Raw genomic sequence first — 15969 nt, forward strand, 5'->3', positions numbered from 1 at the left:
TAGAGCAGAATTTTACCTGGAACCATTTCTGCGAACTTTAATCACAAAGCTCATCATTGCTTAAGTGAGCTGAGCCCATATCCTGTTTCTAAAGCAACTACATAACTGGTAACAAGAAACTGAACTGGGGAAGCAGAGAGTAAATGGAGAATTTTGATGACATTTCATGATACTAAGATTTTCCATCAGAGCTCCTTCCTACATAACAAATGCAGATGATAATAATAATATTCTATATTGGAAGTGAGAAATTCTGCCAAGAAGTCTCATGCTGCCAATAGCCTACAAAGAATGAAATTATAACCCCAGCTCAATTGGTGCTGCATGTTTAAAGTATTCCCTCTGTTTTACTTCATAATAGTTGGCCCCTTTCAGGTTATAACACAGACATTATTCTATGGTTTTCATTATTTGCACATGCCAACAGAGTAGAATAGATTTTTAATGAGCATCACTTCATTGCAAGCAAATTTATTAATCAAGTGATACTGATGAAACTAAGAAGCTCTTTGGGGCCGGGCGCGATGGCTCACGCCTGTAATCCCAGAACTTTGGGAGGCTAAGGCGGGTGGATCACTTGAGGTCAGGAGTTCAAGACCAGCCTGGCCAAGATGGTGAAACCCCATCTCTACTAAAAATACAAAAAAATTAGCCAGGCATGGTGGTGGGCTCCTGTAATCTCAGCTACTTGGGAGGCTGAGGCAGAGAATTGCTTGAACCCAGGAGGTGGAGGTTGCAGTGAGCCGAGATCGTGCTACTGCACTCCAGCCTGGGTGACAGAGTGAGACTCAGTTTCAAAAAAAAAAGAAGTTATTGGGTAAGTTTGACATTGCTGTTAATGATTTTCTAGTCATTCTCTGGATATATACTAGGCTTTTATTTTTCTTTACTAATATATATAGTTTTGTTTGTATGTGTGTGTTTCATGCTTACAGAGGGATAATTCAATGTTATTTTCTGGGAGTACTTTAAGATTTTATTCTTAATTGTGTTTTTCGTAGATTAAGGTTAAAATTAGTTCATTGTGCAACCACATCTGGCTAATTTTTTAATTTTTTGTAGCAATGAGGTATTACCATCTTGCCCAGGCTGCTCTTGAACTCCTGGGCTCAAGCAGTCCTCCTATCTTGGCCTCCCAAAATGCTGGGAATATAGGCGTGAGCCACCATGCCTGGCCCAATTTTTTTTTTTTTATGACTTCTGTGCTCTCCTGGAATTTTCAATCCTATCAGTTATTTCCTTGAACATTTGAAGCATAGTTTAAAGATATATCTGATTACACCAGAGAAGTGTTTGAGTGATCTCCAAGCTAAGAATAGTTTTTATATATTTAAAGGGTTATAGAACAAAAATAGAAAAAGAATATACAAGAGACTGTATGTGACCAACAAAGCATAACATATTTATTATCTGGCCTTTTATATAACAAATGTGCTGATCCCTGATCTAAATCTTTTGTGGATCTATTTCTATTGTGTTAGTGATAGTGTCTTATCTTCATCTATGCTGGGTTATTTTTGATTTGGTGCTGGACATTACACATGAAAAATTGGAGAGGCAAGTAAAAAGCACTAATAAATCTTGAACCACCTTTATGCAATCAGATTGAGATGATCCGTAGATGGGTTTCAGTCTTTCTCAGGGCTGCTTGATTTCTGGTTCACTATTATAGTATGGCCTTTTGAAACTCCAAACTAAAGCACCCTTCTTGGTGCACTCTGACTGCTGAATCTGCTGAAATGCCTGCTCAGCTTGTTGGTCTCCCAACTGCCTCTCAGCTGGCAGGCATCTGCCACTGTTGAAATTGGCAGATACCTCTGGGAGAAAAGTGGCCCAAAATGTCATGCTCATTGATATAGATTGCCATCTATCTTTTTAATTCCTCATTTGCTTTGTTAATAGTCTGTGGCTTTTATTCATATTTTCAAAATATTTTTATTTATATATTTATATTTTTCCTAAGCCATTCTAGTTCTTAGTGGGAAGGTTGGTTCAAATTCCTTTGCTTACCATTACTAGAACTGTAGCCCTCCTCTTATATTTACTTTTCCTGTGAATAGTAAAGTGTTAGTTTTCTATACTTTTTTCACTTTTGCTTTTTTATATTATTTCAGATAGCATCATTATTTCCCATGTATGTTGTGGGATACATTGAACCAAGCAAATTTCAGAAGATCATTTATATGAACATGGTAACATTTTTAATATATATGTCAAATATTAAGATAGGTTCTCAGAGTTTATAAAATCTAAGTGATTCTGTTTTATAGGGTACCTCCTCTTTGGTAATATTTAATACATATGGTATTGGTGATATCCAGAAGGAAAACTGGAAATGTATATTATAGATGTCATATTATAACAGATTATACTTTCAACTGGACTATAGATGTGTTTTATTCTCTAGAACTTTTATTTTTATGTTTTACTTATTATTATTACTACTTTTAACACTGCCTTTTCTTTCTCAGACATGAGATTTTTAGCATTTTGCCTGAATATGACACTCTAATTGAAATTTTATATTCTTGCAATTTTGTTTTTGGCTTAGGTCCCAAACATAGCTTCCTTAAAAACATAAAAAGTTAGTAAAGCTTCATAAATAATAGAAGTCCTGAAGTCTAACAAAAATATGATTAGTAAAACTGGTATTTATAACTAAGTCTTTCTTATTATATTACTCCATTGTTAAAACAATAGAAATCATAGACATTTTTCATTGTTCCAAGTAGCAGATGGAGAAAAAGTTAAATTCTGCCAGATAGAGTTTATGGTCTTAAATTTCAATACTTAGAATCTAGCAGTGACTTGAAATTCTATTATCATTTGGCCAAGAGTCATTCATCTTTATGCAAATAAATTTGCATTAGAAATGGCTATATACCTACAAAATATGCATTATGCCAATATATGTAATAACCATAAAATGTATTTTTTTCATTTTTTTCAGATTTCAGTTACCCTTAGTTTCATTTTGATGTTTGGAAATTCAATGTACTTATCTTCTTATTATTCTTCATCTTTGTTAATGACGTGGGTAAGTGTTTAGTTCATAAAGTTGGGGTTTTTTAACCTGCCAAATAGCATGTTTTCCTGTCTAAAACAGGTATAAGAGAATAAATAGGCCCTTTCCTGATTATCACTCAACACGACAAAATTCTTCCCAAGTAAAGCTTTTTATCTATCTTATCCTTCAAAAATATTATAGTAGGAAGTTTTTCTTTTTAAGACAGTGCCCAAGTAAATATTTAAAAATGATCATAAAGTAATAAGACTTACTTTAATCGTATCCCATTTTATGATAAAAATGACTTCTTTTCTCCCAAGTCACTTGAGGACGTTAAGTACTCATTGCAGTGACACTGCCATTGCCCAGAACATTTGTGGAACTCCTCTGAGTTTCCTTCACAGACTATGGCACATTCTTTAGTATGTCTTGCCTTTCAAGAGTGGATTTGATTTTTGGAAATGACCAAAATTTTGTGAATATTTAGTGTGATTGGGCTGGGTAATACAGATCTTGCTCAAACGATGGTGTAACAGTAAAGTCATAAGACCAATTATTTTGCACCTATAACTAAATTATTTCTGAAGGCAGTTTAGAAAGTGTAGTTCCAAACTACTTTGAGCGATGGCAAGATAATTAGAATAAGTGTGCAGTCTCCTCACGGGAATTACATGGAATGACACTCTTTTGGATATGTGTTTGGAAGGGTGGTTTAGTAAATCAGTTCTATTACATTGTAGTTATACTGCTGATATCTATAAGCCAGAACCTAGAATATTCTCCTGTACCTCCTGTCTCCACACTGATCAGAAATGATACCAACTACGGTAATGCCAAAATATAGCACTTTTCCATGTATGGTGCAGTGATTTAATCTTTTGGGATTGCCCTTATGTTTTAACATTTTTGCTTTCCATATGCTTTTTCCCTCATAGTAATCCCTCCTCTTTCTCTCCCAGAAAAAAATGCTCTTTCTTTCCAACATTTTGTCAAACTATTTCACCATTACAGAGTAGAGGACTCCTAATAGTGTGCTCATCTACCTCTTTTAATGAAAACTTTTTTATTTTGAAATATAGTACAGATAAAACTGCATAAAGCAAATGTTTTGTGTGCTGACTTAGTGCTGGCTAATACTGATGAGTACAATGTCCCCTTCGTGTCTGCAGGGATTGATTCCAGGACACCCCCAACCCCTGTGGATACTAAAATCTGCAGATGTTCAAGTTTCTTATATAAAATGGTGTGTTATTTGCATATAATCTATGCACATCTTCCTATATACTTTAAATCATCTCTAGATTACTTATAACGTCTAGTGCAATATAAATACTATGCAAATAGTTGTATACTGTATTGTTTTTTCTTTTGTACTTTTTAAACTGTTGTATTATTTCAAATATTTTCTATCTGCTGTTGGTTGAATCTGCAGCAACTGGAACCCATGGATGTGGAGGGCTGGCTGTGTTATGTATAATGTGGCAAACATTCTTAAACTACCATTATATCAAAATTATAACTTTCTAAACAAGTGTAGAAGCCTCCATGTGACCTGTCCCAAAGCACTCCCTTGTACTGCCCTAAAACAATAATGACTGTCTTGACTGCTATGATAGTAACTTTCCAGCATTCCTTTATAGTTTCATCACTTAGGTTTCTCCTTTTAGCTACAAGTTTCCTGCATATCTGCCTGGTTTTATCCTCATGAAATGTATTTGTTGAAGAACCACCGTCATAGAACATGTGGAGGATTTCATGGTCCAGATTTTGCTTTTTGAGTTCTTGTGGTGTAGCTAAGCATGTTCCTTTGTCTCATGGTATAGCTTGATATATTAGAAATTGGGTCTGAAACTTGGATTGCTTCAGGCTTGATCACTTTTGCAAGTCTATAGTATTGTTCCTTCATTAAAAGGCACATAATGTTTCTCTTTATGGTACTAGCCTTCAGTGCCTTATGCTGGATCTGTTAATTCATTAGGGATTGCAAAGTGGTCACATTCTCATCTGTCATCTAAAGTTCATTTAGGAAAAGTAAAGTTAAGTGTTGATTTACCTCTTTATTTGCAAGTTTTAAAAATAATGAATTGATTCCCTGTCATCTTCCAAATGTGGGCTCTTTGGGCTGGGTATGTGTGTGTTTAGGTTTCATTAGGAACACAGGGATTTAAACATTTTTGATGTATTTCAAGTTAATTGAAATTATTATCTTTACTCATTCTCAGATTGTTTCTTTGTTGACCAGGGGAGCCTCTTTAGGTTTCTCCTAAGTTCTCTGACATGACACTGGTGGCCTGATAGCATACTTGTGTCATGTATGACAAGTTTTCCCAGGTCTCTCTTGTGTACTCCTGCCCAAAACCTGGAGGAAGCCATTCCTGCAAGGCACCCTCTTTGCCTTTATTGGGGAAATGGTGTTTTAAGACTGCAGTCTGGGACACAAGGATGCTCATTGCTACTGAGTAGGTCATTGTTTCTAGGTCTTATTAGTGGGCAGAGCTAGGAAATATTATAGGTTGCAGGCTCTCTCTCTTTCTTTAAAAATCTACCATGAAAATACGTGTGTGTGCATGCATTTATGGTAAACTAGCTCACAAGTTCTGATGGGTATTTCCAAATCAAATTCAAGAATATAGGGTTTTTACTTAACTCTTTCTATCCTGTATTTGTTTTTTTGTTTCTCTTGGGTCTCAAGAAGCCAGGGGATGATAGAATATCATATATCCATTTGCCTTCTCCCAAAGTGTATGCATGAGAATTGCTATACTGCACCACACACATGATTATGAGAAATAAAATTTTTTTGCATATCCTTCTTTCATTCTCTTCACCCATTTTTTTTTTACTAATTCTGTATCTATATTGTCAGAACATAGAGTATTGCATACTGTACTTTCTGCCTTATCAACCTTATTTCATGTTTTTATGTGAACAAATATGCATTTATTTATCACTAGTCTTTATGTCATTATCTCCTAGTTATCTTGGTTATTTTAGTCTTGTTCTACAAGAGAATTCCTTCAATTCTGATGTGTTTGTCACAGTTTGTTTTGTTGCCTTTTACTTGAAGTTGGCTCTACATAAAATTCTTGTCTCTTTTATTTTTACTTTTTCTTTCTTTTCTTCTTTTTTTTTTGAGACGGAGTTTCACTCTTGTTGCCCAGGCTGGAGTGCAATGGTGCAGTCTTGGCTCACTGCAACCTCCAACTCCTGGGTTCAAGAGATTCTCTTGCCTCAGCCTCCCAAGTAGCTGGGATTACAGGCACCCGCCACCACGCCCAGCTAATTTTTGTATTTTTAGTAGAGACGGGGTGTCACCATGTTGGCCAGGCTGGTCTCGAACTCCTGACCTCAGGTGATCTGCCTGCCTCTGCCTCCCAAGTGCTGGGATTACAGGTGTGAGCCACCACGCCCGGCTGTCTCTTTTACTTTTTGCTTTGAGTACTTGCTTTACTTCTGTCAAAAAGGGTTGCTATTAAAAGTGTTATAAGTTTTGATACGTTATAAATGTATCACTTTCTCTTGAATACTTTTTATCTTATTTCTTTTTTTATTTCTAAAAGTTTCTTCTGTTCACTTTTTATAGCTCTTAAGGCATTATTATTATGTTCATTTCCTCATATTCCTTCTAGTTTTTTATGTCTGAAATTATTTTTGTTTTATTTCAAATTATTTGATTTCTGTCAGCTCATTTCTCAGTTTTTCTAATTTTGATTTGTGTCATTCTTTCACATATTTTAATATTTTTAAATGTCTTATTTTAAATGGCTCATTTTGAAATGTAAGTTTTGTTTAATTGTTCAGTCTTTCATCCTTAAGTAACTGTATTAGCTATAGGATTTTTCAGAGAAGCCCTTTATTAGGTTAAAGAAGTTCCCTTCTGTTCAGCTTGCTGAGTTTTTTCAAAAATGAATTTTGAAGATATGATATCATATAGTTTCTCTTTTCTGTTTTGTTAATGTGCTGCATTATATTGGTTGGTTTTCAGATGTTATAGCATCTTTGCATTCCTTGAATAGACCTCACTTTGGTCGTGCTGTTTTATTATTTTTTGTTGGATACAGCTTTCTAAAATTGTACTTATGATTTTGCACCTAAGTTCATGACAATAATTGGTTCATAGTTTTCTTGTGACATCTTTGTCTTTTTTGGTATCATGGCAATGCTGGCCTCATAAAATGAGTTATGAAGTGTTCCCTCTCCTCCAGTTTTCTGAAGAATTTGTGTAAAATCATTATGATTTCTTCCCTAAATATTTGGTATAATTTACCAGTGAAACCATCTAGGACTTTCTTTATAGGAATGTTTTTAACTACAAGTTCCATTTCATTAATAAGGTATAAGGCTATTCATGTTATCCATTTCCTCTTGAGTGAACTTTGGTTGTATCTTTCAAGGAATTTTTTTATTTTATTTACGATGTCAAATTTATTGACAAAGGCATAATATTTTATTTCTTTTATGTATCTATAGTATCTGTAGTGATAGTTCCTCTTTCATTCCTGGTATTAGATGTTTGTGTTCTATTTTTTTTTTTGATCAGTCTGGTTAGAGGTATATCAATTTTATTAATTTTCTCAAGGAACCAGCTTTTGTTTTCAATGAACAAATTGATTTGCTCTACTGTTTTTGTTTTCTGTTTCATTGATTTCTACTCGATCTTTATTACCTCATTTCTTTTGCTTACTTTGGGTTTTGCTCTCCTTTTTTTCTAGTCTTTTTTTTTAAAGGTATAAAGCAAGGTCATTGATTTGCTCTACTGTTTTTGTTTTCTGTTTCATTGATTTCTACTCGATCTTTATTACCTCATTTCTTTTGCTTACTTTGGGTTTTGCTCTCCTTTTTTTCTAGTCTTTTTTTTTTTTAAAGGTATAAAGCAAGGTCATTGACTTGAAACCTTTCTTGTTTTTTGTTTTCTGTTTTTAAACACAGGTGTTTAGTGCTATAAACTTTTCTCAAAGTACTGCTTTATCAGCATCCCACATATTTTGATAAAGTACATTTTTAAATTTATTTCATGTTATTGTCATACATTTTACTTTAACATGTGATATAGAAATCTCAATAAATTTTTGTTTTTATTTAAACAGTAAATTACCTTTTAAAAGTATTTGAAATTTTTAAAATGTTATGTATTTACCCTGTAGTTACCATTTTCGGTGCCTTTTACTTGTGTACAGCCAGATTGACCTACTGTATTCCTGCTGTCTGAAAGACCTCCTTTAACATTTCTTTTAGTGCAGATCAGATGGTCATGAAGTGTTTATTTTGCCTTCATTTTTGAAAGGTATGTTTCCTGGGTGCAGAATTGCAGGTTAACAGCAATTTTCTTTAAGAATTTAAAAGATGCTGTTTGACTTGTCTTGTTGTTTGCATTTTTTTCTTATGAAATCTGTTGACATCCCTACGCTTTCGTCTGTAAATAATATGTTACTTCTCTAGCTATTCCTAGCTAGAGATAAGATTTTCTCTTTACCACTGATTTTGAGCAGTTTGTTTATACAATGTGCCTTACTATAGCTTTCTTTATGTTTCTTGTATTTAGGATTTATTGAAATTCTTAGATCTTTAGGTTTACAATTTTTATCAAATTTGGAAAAATTTTGGCCATTATTTCTTCAAATATTTTTCTGCCTCCCCATCTCACTTTCATTTAGGGACTCTCATTACATGCATATTGGGCTGCTTGAAATTGTTCAGTGGTTCATGGAGCCTATGTTTATTTTTGTTCTTTATTTAATTTTGGATAGTTACTATTGCTGTGTCTTCAAGAGTTCACTTGTTGTTTTTCCGCAGTATCTAACCTGTTGTTAATCACATCCAGTGTATTTCTCTTTTAAGTCATTGTAGTTTTCACATCTAAAAGTTCATTTTGGATCTTTGAAGTATTTTTGTGTCTCTAGTTAACATGTTCTCTCTCTGTTACCACTTCTTCACCATGTGTAATACAGTTATACTAACTGCCTCAGTGCCTCCACCTGCTAATTCTGTCATCTGTGTCAGTTTCAATGAATTGTTTCTTCTTCTCATATCGGGGTTGTGTTTTCTTAAGTGTTTGCATGCTTGGCAATGTTTACTTTGATGCCAGGCTTTGTGACTTTTACCTAGTTATTAGCTGCTGGATATTTTCTTATTCCGATAGATATTCTTGAGCTTTCTTCTGTGATGCAGTTAAGCCACTTGAACATAGGCTGATCTTTTCAGGACTTGCTTTTGAGATTTGTTAGCTGGAATTAAAGTAGTGGTTAGTTTATGGCTAATATTGCTGCACTCTGAAGCAAACTCTTCTCTGTAGACTACCTGATGTGCCCTTTGGCTGCGCTATTTTATATTCCCACCAACAGTGCATAAGCATTCCAATTTTTCTACATTTTTGCCAAGACTTGTTACTTCTGGTTTAGTTTTGGTTTGTTTTGTTTTATAATGGCCATCCGAACAGGTTTGAGGTGGTATCTCATTGTGGTTTTGATTTACATTTCCCTGATGATAAGTGATGTTGAACATCATTTTAAATACCTGTTGGACATTTGTATTTATTCTTTGGGGAAATGTTTATTCAAGTCCTTTGCTCATTTTTAATAGAAATATTTGTGTGTGTGTGTGTGTTTTTGGTTTTTTTTTTTTTTTTTTTTTTTTTTTGCTATATTCATCAGAGATACTGGCCTGTAGTTTTCTTGTAGTATCTTTTTCTGGATTTGGTATCAGAGTAATGCTGGCCTCATAAAATGTGTATAGAAGTGTTCTCTTCAGTTTTTTGGAAGAGCTTGAGAAGGATTGGTGTGAATTCTTATTTAAATGTTTCATAGAATTCTCCAGTGAAGCCATCTGGTTCGAGGTTTTCCTTTGTTGAGAAAATTTTTATTACTGATTTAATCTCCTTATTAGTTACAGATCTGTTGAGTTTTTTTTTGTGTTTTCATAATTTACTCTTGATAGGTTGTATGTTTCTAGAAATTTATTTCTTATAAGTTATCTAATTTGTTGGCATATAATTGTTCATAGTTGTCTCTATAATCTATTTTGCTTGGTATTTTAGTTTTTTAGGGTGAGAAAGTAAATGTGGTTCCTGTTATACAAACTTAGAAGCAGAAGTTTCATTCTGATTGATTTTAGTTACTTTGGGTGAAACATTACCATGTTTCAATGAGGAAGATAAAATTATACTCAGAAAATACTTCCCACTATTCCTTCCAGCACATTCTCTCCACCTTTCTTTTCACCCTGTTACTGCCTATTCCCTGTAGGTAAGAAATCTCATTAGTTTTCTGGTTGACCTATTTAGTTGGGCTTTTTTGAGTACTAATAACTGTTACATATATATTTTTTATATCTCCTCTTCTTATATCAAACATAGTCTTTTGCCTTTTTTTTTTCATTTAACAACCTATCCTGGATATCAGTTCATAGAGATTTTCCTCATTCTTTCTGGTAGTTTCCTAGTGTTCCACTGTGGATTTACTGTAATTCAGTCACTCTCCTATGTCTGGGCATTTAGGTTGTTGCCTAACTTCTGCATTTACAAACAATGTTGCAATGAATAATCTGATACATTTATATTTTCCTGTTGGAAGTTTAGTAATCCTGGCTCACTTTGGGAATTTCTACACCAACTAAATGATACAAAATTGGAATCCAAGTCTAAATAATACGCAAGTCCGAGAATTCAGTTTCTCATGAGAGCACTGTTTTCACCCCAAACTTGGGAATAAACAAATAACCTATCAACTTGTAGAGATGGTAGGTGAAGTATTCTTAGTCACTGTGTGTCTTAGTCAGTTTGGGCTGTTATAACAAAAGTACCACAGACAGGATGGCTTAAACAACAGGAATTTATTTCTCACAGTTCTGGAGGCTGAGCAGTTCAAAAATCAAGGTGCCAGCTGATTTGGTTCTTGGTGAAAGCCCTTTTTGTGGTTTGCAGACGGAAGCCTTTTTGCTGTGTCCTCACATGGTAGAGAGAGACATCAACTCTCTAGTCTTGTAACACGGGCGCACTAATCCCATTCATGAGGGTTTCACCCTCATGACTCAGTTACTTCCCAGAGGCCCACCCTCGAAACACTATCACACTGGGGATTAAAGATTCAGTCTGTGAATTTGAGGTGGACACAAATACTCAGTCCATAGCACTGCAGGTATAGTTTTTGAGGACCCTAGCTTTATGTGTTAGTCTCAATTCCAGCTTCTTACCTTGCATAGACCCAAGGCCTCTTCTGCTGCCCTCCCCTTACAATACAAGCCTATAGTTGTGACCTTATTCTACAGGCCTTTATAAAGACTGCCAGGGGTGGTGGTTCTCTGCTGATTAATATTGTATTTTTTAAAAATAATCTTTTTTCTAGCATCGGAGAAGTTCCTTCTCTTTCACATGAGTATACATTTTTTAAACATGTTTAAATATTTTATTCGGCAGTTTGGAGAGGAAGGATTTTCATGTTAGTTTAGTTCACTAATGTTGCTGGATAACTGACATGCAGACTTGCATGGATGCTGTCATCTGCTCACATACCATTTATCTTTGTAGACGAATTGTCCTGCAGAAAATGGCCAGGGTATTTAAGTGAGGAAATAATGAGGCAACTCTTTGACACACAAACCATTTAACTCTCACCTCAAGGAAATTTGCCAAAATTTGTCCAAAATTTGAAAAATCAACAGTTAAGGAGGAAAATGGCTGGTGATAGCTGAGATGGAACAGGGTGGCTATATAATTTTTGAAATGTACCATTTATACAAAATATAAATGTTAATTGTATTGAATTGTTTCATTTTCCCTTATGTGCATTTTAGGCAATAATTCTAAAGAGAAATGAAATTCAAAAACTGGGAGTATCTAAACTCAACTTTTGGGTAAGATTCAATGTTTTTAATGCAGTTTATTTAAATTCTACTTTTTATTTCTAAAAAATGAACACAGTTAATATGCTTTAAAATGCTCATGATTTATAGTTAATAAATAGCTACTGTCTTAAAAATAGTTACTATCTAAGGTAGATAGATATGTAAGGAAATAGACCTTAGCAAGGACTAGAAATCATTTTCAAGAAGTTAGCTCACATATTTCACAACTAACTTTCAGACCACTCTTCCTTTATGTTTCATTCTGCTATATCCATACAGCCTTGCTTTTTAAAATTTGTCTTGAGTTTCTCCCTTTAGTTTCAATTAACCTTCCCTTCAACATAACTCAAGTTTGTAGTTTCTTTCCAGCTTTCTCCTTTTATTTCCTCTGCATCTATCCATCATCTGTCTCTCTTTCCTTCTGCTTCCAACTTTAGATTCTATTACTTTTGTCCCTTTAACATTTTCCTTACGGTCTCCCAGCCCATTCTAATTTGAACTCAGCCACTACCTAATTTTTGTTTGGCTTCTTCCCAAATATGCAGATGGATGGACCATATTACCTCCATGGTTTCCTAGTAAAATAAGTTATTAGGCAGGTAGTGCAACTCCTAAATTATCTTAATATGAGACAGACAATATTCTTTTTCTCTGGTCTGTGATGTACTTCTATTAAAAAATAAACCCTGGGCCACACACAGTGGCTCACGCCTGTAATCACAGCACTTTGGGAGGCCAACGTGGACAGAGAGCTTCAGCCCAGGAGTTTGAGACCAGCCTGGGCAACATGGCAAAACCCCGTCTCTACAAAAAATAGAAAAACTAGTTGGGCATGGTGGCATGAGCCTGTGATCCCAAATACTCAGGAGGCTAAGGTGGGAGGATCACTTGAGCCCAGGAAGGTTACAGTGAGCCATGATTACCCCATTGCACTCCACCCTGGGTGACAGAAGAAATGAACTGTATGTTTACATGTTATATATTGAAAGGATAAGTCTGGAAATGTTACAAGTTGAGAAGGTAGGTTCCTACCAACAATACAAGAGAACAAAATGGAAGGAGTTGCTATTTTCTCCTTGTTGGAGGCATGCTCCCATCCTTTATGGTGAAAATATAGAAAGATTTGTCCACTAATCTGTTTAAATAGAAATTCACATATCGACATTACACTTGTAATATATAATTCTTTCACTTCAGAAAAATTGAGCAATTTAATAACTCAAAAGAAGGTCAGAATTTCAGTTGCAAACTATTGAAAAATGACAATAAATAGAAGAGTGTCCATAAACATCAAAAAAAAATCTGCCAAGGCTGCACTCAAAGGAAAATTTACTGTTTTCATTTTCAATAATATTTTCAGTAGTAGACTGGAAAGAACATGAATTGACTAAGTTTTAAAATCAAGAATATCAAAGAAACAAAAAATCTAAGGAGAGAAAAGTTGAGATTTAACCAAACGTTCAGCTTACGTGTTTTTTAAGCCTCCCTAGGTATTATTTTCTGTTTTTAGCTCTGTATATCTTTAGCAAAAATAAGTATTTATTACACACAACCTGAACAAGGTATTTTTAGATCTAAGTGATACATTTTAGAGTTTAACGTCAATAGAAGCAAATTCACTGTTTAATGGGAGACTCCAATTTTTGGTGACAAAGTAATTATTGAATTGAGCTCATGCTGAAATTTACAAAGGGGAACTTTGTGTGCATCATGAGGCATGAGAATCATTACAAGAAGGGAAATGGAACCTCCAAGATAATCTAAAGCTCAGTACTAAGGCCAGATAAGGATAGTATGAGAAATGATATTCTTACTCATGAGCATAGATTCAAAATTTCACCTAGATTAAAAACATTCCTTACACACAGAAGTATAAAAGATTAGTAACTCAAGAACAGCTATATATCTGATAAAGATAATCCACTTGTGATAAATCTGGCTTATTCTAGAAATCCAAAGGTGTTTCTGGAAAATCCAAAAATGTAAATTATCACACTAACAGATTAAGAGAAAAATATCTTATGATCATACCATTAGATGCAGAAAATAAAATTGATAAAATTGAACACCCATTTATAATGAAAACATTTAACACAATATAAATAACAGTTTTCTCAACCCAGTAAAATTCTTCAGCAGTCATTAGTCTTACCGATAATAAGGTATTTAGAGTGTTCTGTTTAAAATCAATATAGAGATAAATGTGCTTTTTCACATTTTATTAAAGGTCCAAACTAGCCTAGTAATGCAAGAAAAGTAAATAATAGGAAAAGGAAAGAAATAGAAAGAAACAAAATTTATTATAGTATCAATATTTACCTAGAAAGAATAAAATAATTGACAGACAAATTATTAGAAATTAGAACAATTCAATACCATGGCTAGATATAAATTTAATATTAAAAAATCAATTGCATTTCTATTCTTTGGCAACACACAGAAAACATTTTTTTTAAATATGTCTTATGTATTAGGAAGAAAAATGCATAGGATCTGAATGAATCTAACAAAATACAGTATTTGTATGGGGAAATTTATTTTAAAATTTCCAAGATATAAATAGAAAAATAAAACACATTTATATGTATGAAGATTCATGTAATGCAGTTCTCCCCAGCTGATGTTCAGATTCAAAGCAATTTCAGCAAGATTGTCTTGCAGGTCACTTTTCACTAAATGATGCTGGAATAGTCTATCTATATGAGAAAAACCGGATGTTATACACAAATATCAGTTCCAGGCCTAGCCATTTTGAATGTTCCTAAGCTGGATGTCTTTTTGACATGTCTTTATAAATTTATAATACTCCAGGCTTTTCTTGATTTTCCTTGTGCTAGCCTTGGAATCAGCCATTTTTCCAAGGAGCCCTGGTTCCTTTTAGAGGAGAATGGTATTTGGAAACCAAGACCTGAGTGGTATGTGCACTCATTACTACCAGTGTGTCCTTGTTTCTAGGCCCTTTCACTGCACGTATGTGCACACGTGTGTGTGTATGAAATAATGATTTCATAACTATAGCTCCAATCCCAGCCTAATGCTATAGAAAGTCAGACTAGTTAGGTACCTCAGAACTCACAGAAAAACACCACAGCCTGCCATCTCCTGAAATTCCATCCAGTGGCAGAAGACACTCAGAAAGAGGGTCCAGGGAAATGCTCTCCATGCTGTGGGTCTGGTATCTACAATTCCCTCCAGGAAGGCTGCCCATGCGGGTAGCAGCAGCAGGGATCTAACAGGTGCCCTGCTAGGACTAGGCAGCCCAGGAAAGAGCCCTCTGCTCTTTGCCGACCTCCTAGCCCACAATCCTAGTGTCTCTCACCCTCCACCTCATGGCAACAGGACATGGGAAGTACATTATTCCTACATTGGCAGCATGATTTGGGGCAGAGACGGAGCACCAGGGCACCAGATGAATCAAGCTGACCAGAATAGCGCTAGCACTGCAAAGGCTCTGAAAACTAAACTGTCATTGTAACTATAGCACACAGAAGTAGGCCAGGACTTGCGTGATAAACCTAAAAACAAAGTGACCATCTGCTGAAATAGAAATTTAAAATAGGATCCACAGTCTCTAACATAATATAAAAAATGTACTGGACACAATAGAAAAACCACTCGTCATAGCAAGAGTGAAGAAAATAACAACTTGAATGAGAAAAGACAGTCAACAGATGTCAACACTGAGATGAATAGGATGTGGGGATTATGTGACAAGGGTTTTAAAGCAGTCATTATAAAAACACTTCAATGAGCAATTTTAAATACTCTGGAAGCAAATGAAAAGCCTATAAAAGCTCACCACAGAATTTTTTTTTTAAGAACAAGTTGGTGATTATAGAACTGAAAAATACAATAACTGAAATTAAAATTTAATAAATGGACTTGGTAGCAGAGTGAATATTACAGAGGAAGCAATCAGTGCTCTTGAAGACAGAACAATAGAAATCTCCCAATCTAAATTGAGAGAAAATCACAGGAAAAAGGACAGAGCCTCCGGGACCTATGGTGTAGTAACAAAAGATTTAATATTTGTATCATCAAAATTTCAGAAGGAATGGAAAAAGAGAGTGGGGCTGAATAGTATTTTAAGAAGTAATTGCTAAAACTCCCCAAATTTGGTGAAA

At 34.6% G+C, this 15969-nt stretch overlaps 1 protein-coding gene across 11 annotated transcripts in view; it reads left to right on the forward strand.

The window, feature by feature from the left end:
* DPY19L2 (dpy-19 like 2) overlaps window positions 1-15969 on the forward strand; it is a 105983-nt gene that overhangs the window by 44953 nt on the left and 45061 nt on the right. For 9 of the 11 annotated variants that reach the window (XM_002818060.4, XM_054559317.1, XM_054559324.2 and 6 more), the window contains exons 10-12: window positions 2115-2192; window positions 2951-3037; window positions 11795-11854. In XM_002818060.4, the coding sequence (XP_002818106.3) occupies window positions 2115-2192; window positions 2951-3037; window positions 11795-11854 (225 nt within the window). The remainder of the gene's footprint in view (window positions 1-2114; window positions 2193-2950; window positions 3038-11794; window positions 11855-15969) is intronic. The other 2 variants (XM_054559318.1, XM_054559320.1) reach the window with 1 other exon arrangement.

The sequence above is a fragment of the Pongo abelii genome, chromosome 6 (genome assembly GCF_028885655.2).
Source record: "Pongo abelii isolate AG06213 chromosome 6, NHGRI_mPonAbe1-v2.0_pri, whole genome shotgun sequence".
NCBI classification, from domain to species: Eukaryota; Metazoa; Chordata; class Mammalia; order Primates; family Hominidae; genus Pongo; species Pongo abelii.